At 40.7% G+C, this 19,299-nt stretch overlaps 1 protein-coding gene across 4 annotated transcripts in view; it reads left to right on the top strand.

Moving 5' to 3' along the window:
• LOC131462458 (partitioning defective 3 homolog) overlaps window positions 1–19,299 on the top strand; it is a 325,725-nt gene that overhangs the window by 242,206 nt on the left and 64,220 nt on the right. For all 4 annotated transcript variants that reach the window (XM_058633698.1, XM_058633714.1, XM_058633708.1 and 1 more), the window contains one exon: window positions 7,144–7,437. In XM_058633698.1, coding sequence (XP_058489681.1) covers window positions 7,144–7,437 — 294 coding nt within the window. The remainder of the gene's footprint in view (window positions 1–7,143; window positions 7,438–19,299) is intronic.

The following is a 19,299-nucleotide window of genomic DNA, read 5'->3' on the forward strand; positions in this document are numbered from 1 at the left end:
CCCTCTTATGGTGAAGACAGAGAAGGATGGGTGGCTGTTCAAAATACACAGCAACACAAACACAAACAAGTGTGTGAAAAAAAACACTCACACACACAAAATCACTCTGCAACAGCCTCTTCCCTTGAATGGAACATCTGGAGGCCCTGCTCAAAAAAGCTGTAGCACATTTCCTTTCAGTATTCAACTATGGTTTGCATTGAAGGTCCTCTCCAGTGCGGGTGTGAAGCCCCCTGGCTGAGGGCCCAACATATTTCCCTCAGTGCACTCTGGAGACCAGTGGGCCTGGCTCTTCATCCAGCTCCTTCCCCTTTGAGCAGCTCCCAAACAACTGTCATGCTAAGCAGCAGAATCAACACAGATGGACAGTGGGCATGAGATATGTAGAGTATATGTTGTCAGCTCTCCCCTCCACGCACACACACACACACACACGCACACACACACACACACACACACGCACACACACACGCACACACACATCCAATTTCAATCTTACTTATACTTTTATTCCTTCGCTGCCGTCAACCAATTTCTCTGTGTGCTACTTTGTCTCACAGCACATTTCCATTTCTTGTCTTGTTTGTGTCCGTTCTGCATGTGTGAGCTCCAGTCCCAACCAGGACAACCCAATTCTTTCCCTTTTGTACCTGTTCTAAAATCCCATCACTCAGCTAGGCCAGGATTGTACCTAAGTTAATGGAAAGGGAATCCTGTGGGAAATGGTGGTGGGTAATAATAAACCAAGCTGCCATGAAGCCAAGTCGATATTCAAAGCATCAGAGTTCAGCAGAACGACAGCTCAGAAATCCATTACTTCTTGTATTTTTGGTTGCACTACTATATTACACTCCCAAGGTGTTACATTTGATTGTCGTAGGTCTCCGCTTTAGGTACACACTTAGATTGATTACGCCGCTGACATTGAGGCAGGACCATTTCAGAGTGTGTTTATGAAATTATGGATCGGACTGCAATTGGTTTCTGAGGCTGGCAACCGTCAGAGAGGGCAACGTGTCAGCACGATCCAAGGTGGACGCCAGCCAAACTCCCAACATTAGCCGTCATTAATTGAAGCAGACGGTTTTGACAGGGGCTTTTAGTGATTCAAAATAGGATGCATAAAACCTGCTCTTTCGCCCTGTAATAAGCCAGCTACAGTTATATATTTAAAACTCTGACCTTGATATGATTCATGCAAGTTATAGTTTGGCCCACAGTCCCTTAAAGACTCACTGTGTTTATTTGGAGCAAAAATGATTCCCTAATTGAGATGTCGTCAGCCACTTATGTAGAAATCATTGAAGTTGATGGAGAAAAGAGTACATAAAACTTTGACTTAATTACTGCAGCATAGCAGAGTGTGGCAACCTGATGAAACGTGCTTATCAGAGGCATTTGTTTTTGCTCAAATCTGGCAGATTTTATACAGAGCCTGTGATTGACTGTTTCATGTCTCATCAAAGCAGCATTAGAACCCGTGGTTAGGCTGATCTTAATCACTGTTCGGCCCAGCGGTGGCAGCTATTACTCTTTTTTCTTTATGCCCGTGGACAGTACCCAAAACACCTTGTCTGATTGGCTCATGTTGAGAGGACCATGAAGACAACAAGCTCTCTGATTGGAGTTTGGGTGGGGTGGCTCTTTGGCTGTGGCCACTTTCATGCAAGACCACTGGGGAGATTGGAACACAAGGCAGGTGGTGTTTGAGGAGCTTCTATCAGTCTCTGACTTATCTCTGCACATGTTAGCCCTGAAACTATATTTTCCCGGCCAAAGTCAGCACACAGAGACAACCTAACAATGTTCCTCCCTCATTTCACCCCAAAATGGAACTTCTTTCACTCTGACTTACTCAGTGGTGGCTGATTATGATGTCCATTCTCTCTTATCTGCTTGGCGTCTAATCAGTGGCCAGCACTTGACTGCCACTCTCTTTCTTCCCGTTTCCCAGACCCCAATGATGCACATCACTGCCTTTATTACTCAGCAGTGGCCCACGTCCTCATTTTTGTTGTTTGACTTCCTGCTGACTCGAGACAAGCAAAACTCAAGTATTGTTTCTGGAGAAAGTCAGTCAACACAATACTTTTCTTTTTTGAGTTTTTGACACACAGCAAAAGTAGATTATGTTTGAGAATTTAATACGTTATCATGCTCATACATGTTAAAAGATCCTTTCATATCAGTTTTCAGTATCTGTGGCACAAACTTTATGATTCCTCATTGTCAAGCCATGTCATTATTTTGATAATATATTTTATTCTTATTTGCATGGTTTGTACAAAGTAAGTTACAACTGTCTTATTGGGAGGTGTGACTACATTTGTAATCATATTGATACCTATACCAAGTTAATATGATTATTAAAACTGAATTGACACCATGAATGTTGGACAATTATCTCTGTGATTACGTTATGCTGTTGTGGGCCAAGTCCCAACACAAAAGATGGGCTAGTGGAGGTTTGAGATTCTGCACAGACAGCTGCATGCAGAATCATTGACTGCACTTTGATTAGATTCAGATTCACTCTGCTCTCCATCTGCACTTCAGAACAATAGAACATATTTGATGAGGGGGTATTGAAAAGAAAAATCTCATCAAGGCAGCTGTATGAGAAAGTGAGAGTGCAAACACATTCTGTTTCATCCACCATGGTAACAATACATGTCGAGGAGCTAGACTTTAAAAAGTGTACTGTCTTCAAAATTAGTGTCTGAGAGTACAGACGGGCTGTCTTCCCTTGAGAAGATTAAACATTGATAAACATGTGAAGGACTGTGTGATTCTGTTGGTCCAAAAATACAACGACGTTGGAAAAACAGAGAGATTTATTCAGCTTAAAGAAACGGACTTGGGGTGAGTTAACGTCTTACTTTCAGACCAGGCCTCACATTCTACCAATTAAGTCATGTCTTTATAGTGTTTGTGTTCAGTCCCTGAAATGAACTCTGGGCCACAATAACAATAGACACATGAATGTACAGTTTTCAGTCAGTGATGATAAATAACAAAAAAAAAAGAAGATATGATCAGTCAGTGAAGTAGGGTTGAACCTCAACTGACCTGAAAATATTCTCATTAAACCGTACAGTCTCACAAGCCAGAAGGAAAAGCCTTTCAATTGCACTGATATGATATGAGAGTTATTGCATTTTTAGGTGAAGGTACATGTGAGGTCAATTCTCCTAAGAGACACAAATCTACATTCATGAAAATTATATAATATTCAAACTATCTGTCATTCAATGTGCCTGTCAGTAGGGGCTGATTGTTTGGCCTGTATAAATAAAAGTTCCCAGCTTTTGCAATCATCTAAACACCATTACACACATATGGCCTCTGGGGCTGATAGGGGTATGAAAGAAAGACCCTTGTGTAAATATTGTTTGAGGTTAAAACTCTGTTCCAGGGTTTATAAGATGTGTGCTGTAAAACACTATGACCCTTTAGACCCGGTATTAACACCTGTCCCTAGTGATCCTTAGTACATGTCTGAACACTCATACAGAATGTGTCCTCAGATCTGATCTCAAAAATTACATTTGGAAGTGGTTGAGGACAAGTGTCCACATTCCTGCATCTGGTAATTAGAGCTCTGATTCCCTCAAGCTCCTCTCAGCTCTTCTCTCTCTCTCACTCTCTCACTTCCTCTCTCTCTCTCTCTCTCACACACACACACACCAGCAAACATGCTGACAGCAGACACATTTGTACAATCAGACTCATTAAAGATTATTTAGTCCTCATTAAGGCTGTCTGGATTCAATCAGATCACTATGTATGTTAACATCAGGTCTAAACTGGACCTAAAATTTGCTCGTCATCTTTTAGGAGTAAAAACTCACTATATTAAAAGCTATAGTGTCCCCTCTTCTTGAAGTAAAGAGGAGAAGAAAAGGAGAGGGGCTAGTAATTGGGGTTGTAGAGTAATAACATGTTTAGTGTGGGCAGCACTTTCCTCAGTGTTAACACGCTGGGCCATTAATTGGCTAATGGAGTATATGTGGTACAGTGCGGGGGTGGGCTCTCAAGAGAAAGTGGGGGAAGGAGGGGAGTTGGACGTGGAGCAGCAGGTGCAGGTCCAGCATTGTGGTCCTATCAGGAACACAATTTTCAGGTATGACATTTTCCAGCAACAAATTCAAACCTTGTTACCCTCAAAAGCTTTCTGTGCAGGGAATAGGGTGGACATAGAGAACAAGAGAAATAATGCTTTTGTGTTTCACACATTAATAGTTAATATCACAAATGAATATACTGTAACTACAAGGTCTGTATTTTACAGTAAACCTCCCAACAACTGTGGAGCTATTTTGCATTTTACAAAATGAAAAGTGAATATAATGCTCTTCCTCTATAAGCACAGATTGGCACACATGTGTGGCATACCTTTTGTGGTGTTCTTTTTCTATTGCAATTCAGAAAATTTGACCATAGCATTGAAATTTCAGCTTGCTCTGGGGACACAGGAAACTTAACACTTTATAATACTCCAGAGTGTCTTCTCACAGCAGCATAATGTTGTTTTTTTTTCTTCACAAACACACAAACTTATCGACAAAAGAGTCATATCATATCACCTCACATGTGAAGACTGACATAGAGAAAAACAAAATTGTGCTTTGAAAGCTGACCAGTGTAAAAAGCGACAAAATCAGAATAGCTCCAGTGGTCGCAACACCAATTGCATGACTCACATCTGTGTCATTTTCTTGTTAATATCCTTTTTATTAAAATGCATGTATTACCTTTTTACATCTCAGACTCCCGAGCCCTGGAAAGGAAGTTGCTCTCTTTTAGCTTCGTGTCGCCAGTCTAGCCAAGGCCATTATCTCATCCCAAATGTCAATATTCCTGTTTTTATGAATCTGATTAGTCTGTAAAACGCCAGAGGGTCTTGAGGTCCCGGTGGACTTCCGTGAACCTGTGGTAACATCATTGTCTGGTCCTTTCTGGCAGAGATCTGACATCACTTAAGCCAGATGGCAGGTGAAAAGGCTTCTGGGAATTGTTTTTTTTCCCTTTGAGCGACCTTGTGAGACCACATCAAGTGCATGCAACTGTATTTTGAGCTAATCATCTCCGTGCTTTACCTGGTCTGCAGTGGTGCAAAAATACACACACACACACAAAGCTATTTAAAGTTTAGAGGCTTTATATGTGGCAGCATGGCATGCAACATTGCATCAGGCTGCCATCAAAATTTCATTCTGGAGATAATGCCAAGAAAATGGGATTTCGGATGGCTAAAAATAAACAAGGCAGTCAATGGTAGGATGTGGGAATTGGGTTAATCTGGCTCTGAAAAATGGTGGATGTTTGAAATGTGATTACTGTTAAAATACACAGACATGGGGGACAAAATTAGGCTTGGGGGGATTTTAGCTCTGTTCCAAACCTGTCAGTCATCAATGACAAGCAGCAGCCGAGGTCAAAGTTCATGTATGACCTGAGGTAATGGGGAAGTCTATAGCAACAGGGAGGTAGCACTCTTGTATGTATGTGTGTGGATGTGTGTGTTAGCCTACAGCTGGGATTCAACATCTGGAACCAGTGAGCAGTCTGGTGGCTGCTGTCAGGGTCACCGCAGTGGGAGGTCAACCCCCCCACCCCCACCTGCCCTCAACCCCTCTCCTTTCCACCCCCCAATGTCCATCTCCCTTCTCCTACAGTGCCAGCTCTCCAGGCAAACATGCAACACCATGACTCCATGAATCTTGTTAGCTGTGGACAGATGGGCATTCACACGTAACCATTCTCTGAGACAGGAAAGGTCCTGTGAATGGAGCTGTTGTGTGAAAGTGATCCTGGGGAGAAAAACGGCATAGTGGGAGATAAAGGGGTGGGATGGAGGATGGAGGATAGACAAGAATGAACTGTCTCCTTCCTGCTTACTCTTGTTAGAGAACCTGTGGAATAAGATCAGTACACTCGCCTCAGCCCTCTGGCTTATGGAAAGCTGCATACTTGAATAATACTGCAAGCTCTTTTCCAGCAAATTAAATCCGGTTCTTGAAGCAGTTACATTCAAGATTGTTTGAGTCTATTCAGTCCACCAGTTGTAGTAGAACAGAGAGCACACACAATGGACAATGGAGCTCTGTCCAAACTGTAGATCATGACGTGCCCACTGACATCACTTTCCAAGCAACTCCTTTTATACTATATAAACTGGCTTTTGAGGTTCTTAACCAATTTATAATTGGTCAAAATTCTCTAAATGGTTTACAATTAGGTACATGAACCTTAACATTAGTTGAAAATGGACATAAATTGAGTCTTCCTGGAGAAAATATTCTTCACTTTCAAGGAGACAACACTCGTTTGAAGGAAGAAGTTGCCTTGGTCTTGATCTAATGGTCCTTGGTCAATATCTAATAATCAATATCTAAACTTGGATGGGACATTATGTCATTTCATTTTTACCTTATCAATGTCTGCTTACTATTCATGTCCATGTTTTCCTTAATACATCCGTTAAAATATGATAAAAATGGTCATTATTTATAGTTATGCTTTTCAACACAGTTTCTGTCCTATTCAAAGCCACTGTCACCCCATTAAGACTGTGCTCATTTGAAAGTTACCATATTTGTCTTTTGCCATTAAAGCTGTAAAAAATGTGCATACACATTGGAGCATCAAAACAACTTTTTTACAGACATGTCAGTATATCAGAATCATGAACATCTCATACACTTACTACTCAATATATACTATTAAGGCTATGTCCCATGAGGTGCATTCATTTCTATAATGCATGTAATTTGTGAGTTGCCATGTCTGTCTCTTACCAGGGTAAATAATGTTTCTATCAGCAGAGCTGGAAAAACATGACTTTTGAAAATCAATATAAAAAACTCACTGAAAACAAAGAAAAACAATTGAAAGAATGGACTAATATTGTACAATTTGACATAACAAAGTGAAAATCGCTATTATACAGACATTTCAGAATCAAAACCATTTTATATATTAGATGAAATGCTGCTTATTTGATATGTTTTGACTCATCAGATATATTACCTTGTTACAGTTTAGAGTGTGAACAATGTGTTACAGTTTCAGCTTGCCAGATAATTCACAATAAATAAACATGTTGGATCACACTTTTTCCCTTCAATGTTTTTGTCTCAGAATTCAGGCCAAGACACGGGAAATTCGGGAGAAGCAGGCGAAGGAGAGGGAATACGCTGAGATCCAAGATATTGTCAGCCCCACCTTTAGCTCAGATGAAGAGCCCACCTATGCTGGCATTGGATCATTAGACTCTTCAGTAGATAGCAGCGGCATGGACCCATACAGTAATCCTTACCATCTCCCTCAAAGTCCACAGCTTCCCTCGAGTCCTCCAGAGAATGGTCCACCACTGGAAGCTCTGTATGCTCAGGTCAATAAACCTCGCAATGGACGTCCTGCAGCTCCAGACAGGTAAGGAGCGATCAGAAAATGGTCATATTGTTGGCATTCCTCAAGGATTTTGATCATGTTTTCCACACATTCAGACAACAACAGTCCTCAGTGATTGAACTTTGCAAAAGTCTCATTCATTTGCACCTCATATGTGGTGTCCCACAAAATCCATGCACAAGGTAAAACAAGAGTGAGAGCTGATCAGTAATTCTTTATGGCTTAAAATGTTGACCTTATCCTTGCATCACAGGTGTTTCTCCCCAGCACGTCAGATAGATTTTAGAGAGTCATACTGCATCTCTGGGCTCAGATTTCTTTTTGCTGCACGGTTGGATCACTCATAACTGCCAACATGAATATTTGACAAAATACCTTTGTTTTTAATTCGAATTTCACTTTGAGTAACAGGACTTTTGTGTGTATTTTATGTTGTGAGTGAAAGTGACCAATTACTTACTCTGCTAACTTTAAATCTCTGGACATAGGCTACATAGGCTACACAATAAGCACAAGTAGTATTGTGGTGGACCAGAGACCTGTCCAGACAGTATCCTGCCTTCATGTCGGGGCCTGGAATAGTGATGAAAAGCTACTTCTACAAGACAACACATTATAAGTCGTCTTCAACTTGTTTTTGCCGGAGATTCAAAATGCTGTCGTTAAAAAAAACAGTTGCAGTTGTTATATCACTATGGAGTATTATAAGCAGAGATGTGTTGGAAAACATCATAAATGCTTGGGAATACTGGTGGAACAGTCTATGTACAAGAGACTGCAGATACGTTTTGTCGTTGTCAACATGCTAACCAATGTTCGCTGAAGGTAACATTAGTTACATTTGGATTCAGTTATTCTGGGAGATATCTTGTAACCCTGCGTTTGAAGGTCTAGTTGACTCATAAACTTCACTCTTCAACTTTAATACAGTAAGACACCCAAGGGACACCCTGTGCCTTGGATGGAGGAGTTGGGCTAGGTTGTTGGGGCAACTGTGTCCAGCTCCCCCATGACACACAAGAAAAATATTCTGCCCATATTTTCTTCCAAACCTTACAGAGTGTTATTAATTGGTGAGACAGCACCTACTGTACCTCCTGTCATTGACAGCTGTCAGTTTGGGGATTGTGACCTTTCAATATTGTCTCGGGCTCATGTGGGATGGGCTTTATGAGTTTCTTTGTGTGATCAAAAGAGAGAGCCTCCATTAGAGAGAGTGTTTATTGTTAAAGGATTTAGAGATGTAGAATCCTCATCCGTAAACCCAACCATGACAGTAACGACAAGGTTGTCTGTCCTCGGTTATATCAGGCAAAGTCCATGTGTCAGTGCACCTGGGGCTTAGTGAAGGTCAATAATGTGTATGTCTAAAGAAAAGATTGTATTCACCTGTTTCCCTGAGACAGCCCCTTTTTTGTCATAGCAACTATCCCAATTACAAAGCAGAAGTTGATGTAGTGTCTGGCAGCCAGTTGAATGTTTGATGAGTCTCATGCTTGTGTATTCAGATCCAAACTCTATGATGCTGCTCTGGGATATACATGGTGCTTCTTATTCAGTGGATACACCAATACTCCTTTCATGGATACAGTTTTAAACCCTGGCCCGATTTTCTAGCAGAATTGAAGGGGCTAAAAATTAGTTATTTTTGTATGAGGGTTCTGATCTGTAAAGAGCTCTTTTGTTTAAATATATCATATATTCAGATGTTGTTTGATGCTGAAGTTTAATAAAACCTGGCCATATTTCCCCTGACTATTTGAAAGGTGTTGTATCTCTAATACCCTTTTTTTTTATTCTAGATGCATTTTATTCTTAGTGTGGCTGCCTTTGAAATTTAAAACATAAATAACATGAAAAGAACCTGCTTTATTTATTCTACTTTCCTCTCTTGTTGTCACCATTTCTTGGAAATTGTGAGTTTTCTCCTTCATGGGTTTATTTCGGCATAACAAGCTTAGTGCTGCATGTTAATTATACATACAAGCTTAAATTCAGTTGGGTGTCTGAGCCTTGAGTATTGATAGCACAGTGAGGAGTTTTACTTTCAGAGTCGGGATTAGCTGTTTGCGAGGCTTGTTATTTGATTTGAAATATGCACTGCATGTTCAACACTGCATTTTTGTTTTGCACCTCTTGCTGCTTTGCATATCTAGTGTACGCCACTGCGGCTGTATGTCTGTAATATTTGTTTTGCTGCCTTTGAGATATAATCATATGCACTGGTTCTTATTTAGCTCAGAGGCTTTTTATTTATGATTCACAAAAAGGAGCTTGAAACACAGTCATATTGGAAAGTCCCATCACTTGCCTATCATAACAAATACAAGCAATGATTTACATTTCTAAATTGAACTTAATAGAACTTTCATAGAATGCAATTCCAGCACAGTAGAATGTCCAATCCTTTTTGGACATTTTTCAAAAGGTCTCTCAAAACTTTAATTTTGCAATACAGAGCTTCAGTAGAATTCACTTTTCCTTTTATTTTTGGTCCGGCTGCCATAAACTACTAACCTAATATTTCAGTGAATAGCGATAAGACAAATCCTATTTAAAGGGTCAAGAGAAGAAAATAGATAATGATTGTTCAGGGATTGCTGCTCATTCCTTGCTGTCAGTTAGTCTTCATTAAGAAAGAGAAGAATGAGCAACAGTTATCTCTGACCTGAACACTGCTCACTGCTTCCTCCACAGAAAGGCCAGAATGGAGTTTTGAACTGGCAATCTTTTTTGCTGTGAGGCAACAGTGCATCACTGTGTGGCCTGATGTTTGTATGTTTGTTTATTTTACAGAAACTCATATAGGGAATACTAAATTGGAATAGACCTCTAAGTGTGTTGCTGGCTAGCTTCCACTATCTCCTACAGCATAGTAAATAATGTTGTAAGAGGAAATTACCATGGTGGGAGCCATCTCCTGATTATCATATGACTTCTCCAAACATGGCACAAATCTTATGCTGCAAAATTGGTTCCAGAACCAAGTAAATGGATGTAAATTGAGTTGAAATTAGCTGACAGCCTTCCTTTATTTTTCGGTCCTTTCTGGGGGAAAACACACCAAATGCTGAACAGAGGCAGAGTGCGTTGGAGGATGACTACACTTGAACTAATCAGTGTCTTTCATCTCAAAGCCGTCTAGTCAAACATTAGCATAGCTGGAAAGACATCAAACAATGCAAGTGCACCCACAAGTCTGGGATCTCTTTGGTTTGTTTACAGTATGTCCTCAGTGCTGTCATTAAAACACAATATTGTAGTCAAATATAAGACAGCTCTGCTCTGATCCACTCACCAAATTAGAGACACTTATGGACCCTTCAGTTAATGTGGGATAGTGTTCCTTTATAGAAGAGGTGGGGTCCAAATGCCTGCAATTGCCAGTAACTGTATGTTATAGTTTTGCATTCTTATGCCTCATGTGTTTACACACACGTGTATTCATTTTATACCATAATAAATGCATTCACCCTTGACTTACCAAGGGTTTCAAACCTGCACTCTTAACGTCATATAAGAAGCTGCAGCTGGATAAACAGCCCAGGAATACACCTCTCTAATAGACCTTTGATAATGGAGCTGTAATGAGAAGGTCAGTGTGACTGTAAAGCCTGAATGAGTCAGACATGAGCTTATAAACCATTGGAGATATGAGGACCCCCAGTTGCTCAGGCCAGCCAGAGATCCTGTCCATTTTGCCGTCTCAGGTTTTACTGTTCCTCTACGAGATCACGGTAGAACGGGAACTTTATTTGACAATTTATAACCAACCTCTATGTTATTAAACCTGGCAGCCCCAGTGGTGTTTTGACAGTGCTGTCACACTCAGTAAAACAGAAGGGCACCCATAGAAATCTTCAGTTTTGTTAAAACTAATACGAAGCAAACATAAACAGTATTTCCCCCCCCTAAAACCCATGGCATAAATCCTGCTCCGTCAGTTACAGAGTTTATATGAAAGTGAGCTTTTACATAAACACCTACACTCGGTGTTTTCTTTTTTAGCATTTCTTCCACCTTATTAATAGACCTCGCAAAATGGAATGACCTAATTTCTTGACAGGCAGCTGATAAGTCAACACCCTCCCCCCTCTCTGCCCTGGGACTGTGGGGTTTGGGTGACTGGCGTTGGATGCTGTGTGTCTCAGAACGACAACCTGACAGGTGCCAGGCTCGACGGGATTTTGTGGGAAGCAAGCATGAAACAAAGCATCACCTTTGAAACAGCAATTTGACTGACTGCTGCTCCCATTACCCAGCCGAGTTTCTAAAGCTCCTTAGAGCATGGGCATGAGAAAGAGTCAGAGAGACATAGAGAAGAAAAGTTGGGGGGTTAGCAATGGAGGAAGGGAGGAAAAGCTGTGGAGCTGATGGAGCTAAGCAACCCAAAACCCTTGACGTCCTCAACTCAGCAGCTCCAGAGAGCCTGGCAAGCAGAGAGCAGGGAGAGAGAAAGAACCCAAAGATCTTCCACTTAAGAAACACTCAATGGGTTTTTTCCTGTCCTTATGCTCTCCCCACACCTAAATTCTGTCTTTTTATATTTTCTTGAAATTGAAGGATAAGGTGTCAAAAACTTTTTTTTTTTATTGTTAATAAAAGGTCAGAAAGTTTGCAAAAATGTCTCCCTTCACACTTAAGCTTATTTTATACATAAATCCCCTATTTTGCTGTTTAGAAAACATGCACATCCCATTCTGCTGTTCTCTCTTTAACACTATCTGGTTCAGTAACTGCACCCACTGCCCCCGTTCCCTTTTCCATTCTTGTAGGTTTACATGTAACAATGACATGGAATGAAGACACTATATTGTGCAAATGGGGACACTTGGAGTTGCTCAGAGGCTCATACTATACATTTAAATGATGAGTATTTTATAGACTTCCACTGCAAAGTTCAAAACCTGCACATGCTTTTCAGCACCACAGAGCTTTTAACCTTACAGTTTTTGGATAATCATCACCAAGAACTATTCAATCACTATCGTCTCGTTTCTCATCATCCTCATCACCACCACAACAGTAACATTCCAACAGGGAGACATAATAGTTTGCTTTTAATCTGCGTTGGATGTTCTGAACGGACCACTAAATGACTCCAGTATAGAGTAAGTTCTTATGAACAACAATTCCACCACAATCAGATGATCACTCAGCCAATCTGAAGTAATCACTTTTTTATTGTTTGCTGTCTCTTATTTGGCATGTGTAATTAACTCCACAATCAACAATCAGTCTCCGTGATTTTTATTGCCTATATTTTCATTTCAATGCAATCAAAGTGAGATTAGCAACATTTTCTGACTGCAACATCTGTATCGTTGATTAAATGCAAACTCAATAATTCATTGGTAAACAAATGAATCTTTTATGACCCTTGCATCTGCATTTAATAACAGCTCGTGAGTCTCTAATACATTTTCTTGTAGTTCCCAGGGGAATGAAGCCGATATGTGTGTCATCAAAGAGCAGTTTGCTTTAACGAGACGCACACATTAGTAGTAACTAATTATGTTTTACTTACTTATCTGTATCTCTGTTCTTCCACTGTGTTTGGTCGTATCCAGTTAATTTGCCTCTTGTAGGGATACCAAGCTTAACAACATGTACAAGCAACATTGACTGCATCCCATTTTATTCCCAGAGCCATGACAGCATGTTTTGCTGCTGCCTTTTGTTTGTCTTTGACATCCTGTAGCGTTTTCCATTACTTCCTCTGAGTATCCATGTGTGGGTGTGAAATTAGTGTCACGGTGAATGTCTGGAGCAGCGCCTTCTCCTGCTCTAATTGAGAATATAAAAGAGACAGTGGGGTAATGGAGAGGGTTCACGTGGAATGTTAGCTCCTGTTGAGTAAGCGGTCAGTGTAATGAATGAGCTTGGGTGGATCCTCAGGTCAGTTGCTGTTAGCGGGGTCGGCAGGACTTCCCTAGCATCGGGTAAACCTGTGCAGATTGTGTTTCAGTCACCAGAGAGATGTTGGAAAAGCCCCATGTAAACCCTGTAGATAGGTAACAAAATGAGGGTGCACATCTGATACACACACGATTCACGCTGCCTTTTGCCCTCTGCTCGCAGCCCATTCTGTGCCGTGGCGATAGTGCAGGGAGTCTAATGCACCAAATGCACATCGTCCTTATCGTGCGGGTTCTCGCAGGCAAAGCATATGAATTATTTTCCTGGTCTTTTTTTTTTTCATCCTCCCACTTTGGAGAGGGCCCTGTGGGATGGATGTGATGAGATGGAGCACAAGAAGGCAATTTATCCTCCGTTTGTACCATTACATTCATTTAAGAAAGCAAACAGCCTGAAAGCAGACAGAGAGAGAGAGAGAGAGAGCGACAAGCAGAGAGAGAGAATAATATAGACCCACTTCTCCTTCAACTCTACATCAAGTGGATCAAGCTGATTAACATAGCAAGTACAGTAACCTATGCATTTTATCAAGGTCCTTCAAACTAGAAGCCTGGAAGACATGCATGCAGCAACTAATGAATTTTCAGAAAAAAGATGAAAGCAAACGGGGAGCACACCATTTCGGGCAGTCGTGCCCCTGCAGAAAAATGAGAAATAGAGATGCAGGTGGTTTGGATATGGCTGAGTGCTGCCCAGGGGCTTGTCTAGGAGATGACAAGGTCTTGGGCCATAAGCCCAGACCATGGGGCTTTGTCTCGTATGAATAAAATACACCAACAGCCTTATGACAGTAGGTTGGTTCTATAAGTGAACAATAACACTTTACATTAAGGTTTATCAGGTATCAGCTGATAAACAGTTAAGTGATAAATTCATTACTAATTATTGCTACCTTGTGATGTGTTTTACTGGTGTTAATTGTTGTTAATGTCGTTGTTCGGCCAGATTGTAAAAGATAATTTAATCTTAATGTGACTTCATAATACAATAAGGCTTTATATTAGCCATTGAATAGCACTTATTGATGTTGTATCATGTAATTGGAAGAGCAGGCCATGATTGTTTTTGTCACATGATAAACTATATTGATGAAGTGTTATTATATGGCAACTTCTGTTATGGTACTTACTTAGCGAATTATATTAAGGTTGTAATTCATACACAATAACTTCCTTACTTGCTATCAATAAGCAATTATGGGGGCGGAGCCGGTGTCTTTGACTGTATTAGATTTGAGATTTTTTTTCTATATGTCAAAAAGATTCAGGGCTTGTCACCAAACAAAGACAGATAAGCCTGATAAAAGCTGATAAAGCCGACAGTGCTGCCAAAGCCTCGTTTGTAGATCAGCACCAGGGGGCATCTCATTCTAAGCAATCAGCACCTGCAAATAGACAGTTAATCCCTCCTCAGCTTTCCTTAAGGCTGCTGTTGTCTGACAGGGTAACTGACTGTAATGCAGTAAGGAGAGATTAACAAAATAGACAAGCATTCACAGGGTATGGCAAGTTTTTTCCCAATGTATAATGAATTTGATTGTTTGTTTTGTAAATGTCACAGCAACTAATTAGGAGAAAGCACACAGAGAACACGCTGTTAGTGAATGTAGGGCACACTTTTCTCCATATTCAGCCACTGAGAAATCCATTTTGATTGAATAACACGCACTGCAGTGTGACTGTTACGTCAATATGAGGTTTCTGTCTGAGAAAACCCTGATGTTCACATGATAGATAACATCATTTCATAAACCAATCAGTGGTTTACTCTGCTAAAAAAGCATCGCTGCGTGCAGGTGACTGCAGGAGCAGGAGTCAGCAAGCAGACTGTCATGCCCATTCAAATTACTCTCAAAAGTCATTGGAATCAAAAGAAATAACCACTGATCATGCCAAAAGAGATAAAAAAAGAAACATTTTGAGTGAGGAAAAGAAGGGTTCAATTCTGGCTTTGCTGGCCGAGGGATACAGTCAACGTCAGGTTGCTTCTATCCTTAATATTTCTAATATGGCAGTTCATAAGAACAAGGTCGAGCAGCAAACATTGGGAACAAAAAAGCTACACTCGGGATGTCAGTTCATTTGATTGTCACTCAGCAACCATAGGATGTCTCTTAATGTTTTCCAGAGCTATATATATATATATTTATATATATACTGTATGTCGCAGCAGATATAAATTATCTGCGTTGTGCAAAATAAATAAACATAATAAAATAATAGTGGATGAGGGTGCAAGGTAAGAAAATAAGGAGGTAGCAGCCTGATCAGCCAACACATTCTCACCTGAGAACATCATAAACAGTGTCATATAGAGCCTTACAGGTGCAGGATACCTTGTGTCTCTAAGGCAACGCACCAAGCTTTCAATTGACTGAAATGTAAACCCACTGGTGACACATTTAGATGCTCGGAGCAGAGAAAGGGTGAAGTAAAAGTCAGAGGTGGAGTGAGGGGTTAGGGCCAGGAAAAGGACTGAGGTTAGGGTTAGAATAAATATCTAGGCTGAGTGGATATCCACTGTTTGATCGCACTCTGAGCTGTGCCTCCTGGTGAGTCTTCTATAGACGCAGAAGGGTTCCTTGTGAGTCTTTAAGGTGATGCTGAGGGACAGTGACAGAGTGGAGGTATATGGTGCTCTTGGAATGAGAATGGGCTTATTCGACCCACTGTTTTAGTCGTTAGTCATATTGGAGGATTTTGGCATGTTTGCCAATATCAATAATAATCATCACACAACAAACACAAACAATAAAATACACATAAAAGTGGCCTCAGCGTGTCAGGCAGGAACTGCCGCATGTGTCCCTTTTGAAAGCAAGTACAGTGAGACCAAGGAAGTTGTTGTTGGGGGATTCCCCTCTCACTGTGAATGGGACTTGTTGAAGACAGCAGATCACAAACTGGGCAAAAGAACAAGTGAAATGCAGCGCCAAAGCAGATTCTGACAGAATCAGACACAGCTGCTACATATGACCAGCAGTTACTCATGGGTTGGAAGAGTTATTTTAAATCTTGCCCTTATATATGTTCCTTTCCATAAACCAGTCCAGATTTGAGATCAAATGAGGCCTAACTCGCGTACCTGCATTACAACTGAAGACATGTGTGTTTACACTCCGTCAAACTGCAAAATCACCAAAACAAAAACATGTTACTACCATATGAGCTTCCCCAAAACAACTTCCCACAAGTATTCGCTGTAGTCACTTTCATCCTCATGCTTCATTTCTTTGCCTGCTCACTGAGCAGCATGCTGACTAAAGGCATACCCAGAGACTGCCAAACATCAAGAAGCGTGCCAACCCTCAGATCTTTGTTGGCTGCTTTTTAAAAACATGTACACAGAATATTAGCAAATATCTGCACAGAAATCAACTGAACCAACTCTTACGATATAATATACTTGTAAAAAGCCTAACCTCTTATCCTGCCATCACATTATTGCAATAGTGATAGAATCCATGTTATATTTGCTGCAAAAGGAGGCTACTTTGTACTGGAGGGAGCGGAGATTTAGTCACCTGCTTCAATCATCCAACTATGTGCTGAACATTATTTTCTAAATGGTCAGTGGGGTACAACTGTATCAGGACATTAGTCTATTCTAATCTAAAGCCAGCCAGTGTGTCCAGAGCACATAATTAAATTTTCCCCCGTCCACAACTGAGCCAGCGAGCCGGTGCACTCAGTGCAGACAAGCATTAGTAGTTCTCTGTTTTAAGAGCAGTATCCATATTCCTACATCAGACTATGTGGTTGTCGTCCCAATCCCTGTGCCTTGAACAAGCTCCCGGCGGCGAATTGGATCACTGCGAGAGCCTTTGTAATTACAGAGAACTGAATGGGTGAATACATCCCAAATCCACGAGACCAGCTAGTGACACATTCCGTCTGTCTCAAGTCTCCTTCCAATATTTGAGATTGAGTCATGTGGAGCTACTGAAATAGTGCACACCACTATCATTTTTCCCTGCCGTTCATATGCAAAGTCTTTTGAAAGATTTGACACATTTTTTTTTTTTTTTCTGACATAATGAGCTTCCATTTTAATTTACACATGCTGATTAAATTGCAATGTGGAGTAATATCCCTTGTCATGGTGTATTTGGCAGCACCAGTATATTGTGATGAAGCAGTAGGACAAACGCTGGCAATTCATGAAATGTAACATCATTTCTGTTCAAGGTGTTTTGCGTCCTTGTATTCCCAGTTGTGTGATTTCTATTAGTTTTGAAATTCAAACCTTGCTTCTACTTTCCATGTTCATGTTTCTGGCTTCATGCTATTTGACAGCCACATACATTTTTCAAAGTTTTACAGGCTGTGTTTGATACCCAGACTGGATTACACGATATTTCTCCAGTGAAATAAGACAAGTGCTTTGGTAGGTCATTTGAGCCTGACCCGTTTGAGATCATTGTGGGACCCTAATAAAAAACCTACTCTGTATGAGGGCAGGCAAACATTTCTAATGCCATCAGCATGCCAGTAAAAAAGAAAAAAAGCTCTTAGCCCCGTTGCAATAGAGTAATGGCAGCACATGGTCTTGTTTGTACACTGTAATGGGACCATGATGTCATCGTGGATCATCATGGAGCCAAAGGTCTTAAAGTCTGGCCTGATCTCAAAGAAGAGAAGTTGTATTCAAGGAAATTACACAAGTATCCTCCAGTTTCCAGTGTGCTCACTGTGATTGGTAGAGCTTGTTTATGCCAACAGGAATTACAGGGAAAGTTAATAACCCGCGGCATTTTAACGTAGTCATCTCTATTGAATTGGCTCACTGATTTGACCAAACGCCATGTTAACTTCCTGGTAATAAACTCGTCTCCTCCCTTTCTCTCTTTAGGTTCCTCTGGTCTGAACATTAACAGTTAACATTCCATTACCAGTACTCACTTGTAAAGCTTGATGATACAAACTTTATTTTAAATTGTATTGGAAGCTTCAGAGTGTAACATGGGATGGTTTTTATTGTTGATGATGGTCTGATGATATCCTGGTATCCTTTGGTCTTTGTCAACAGAATTGATATAACATTATTTAAAACCCTTCACCCACTATCAAGCCTGACTGGGGGAGCATTTGTGTGTATACACCAGTAGTCCTGGGGTGGGTGGGGACAAGTTATATGGAGCTGGCTTAATCCGCATTGTGTGAGTTCATTTGTCCATGGTTTGAATGCAACAGACATGAGCTTATATTTAAAAGTTACACACTACAATATTTAATATGACTGAACTTGATAATAATGAGCTATCTTCTTTCAGATCTGTTAGAGTGAGCTGTTGGCGATATTGTAGGATATTACCACCCAGCAATACCTGTGTGAGTGTGGGCTCCCTCCACTTCACCATTATGGAGCTTTACAGCTTCTCCAGCTAAATGTCTGTAAGTGTCCCAGTGACGGATGCTTTCCCTGAAACATTTGTCTTCTCTGCTGTGATTCAACGTAAAGAATAATCCCCATTCTGCAATTATAGAGCAATCATTAAAAGCTCACTGCCAGGCTGACCTGCAGTCAGTCTTACCCTGGATTATGGCCATGTTTGAGCAGTAGTCAAGGATGTCAATTAAAACCCACACTGGTTTTAAATGACCTTTTGTTTTAAGTTGTGGTTCATCCTTTTTATGGCTGTGAAAGCAGACTATAGATGATAAATCCTGTTGTTTCTAATGAGTTTATGGTTTAGCGTTTATGGCTGAGTTCTTTATCTGTGTTAGTATTGTGTGTGGGGTTGTGTTTTGTCTGAGAGCAGGCATGTGTGTCATCATTCTTTCTCTGGCGCGTGTCAGTGACAGTCATTTATTCATAATGTAGCTCAACAGGATGAATGATGATTGTGCTGGAGAACTTTAATAGAGTGGTTCACAGTAAGGCCCGAGGTTCTGACTGGAAACAGTGGTTCTCACATTATGAAGCTGACTTTGGCAGGAAAACAAACGTGAGGAGAAAGTACGG

The sequence above is a fragment of the Solea solea genome, chromosome 1 (assembly GCF_958295425.1).
Source record: "Solea solea chromosome 1, fSolSol10.1, whole genome shotgun sequence".
NCBI classification, from domain to species: domain Eukaryota; kingdom Metazoa; phylum Chordata; class Actinopteri; order Pleuronectiformes; family Soleidae; genus Solea; species Solea solea.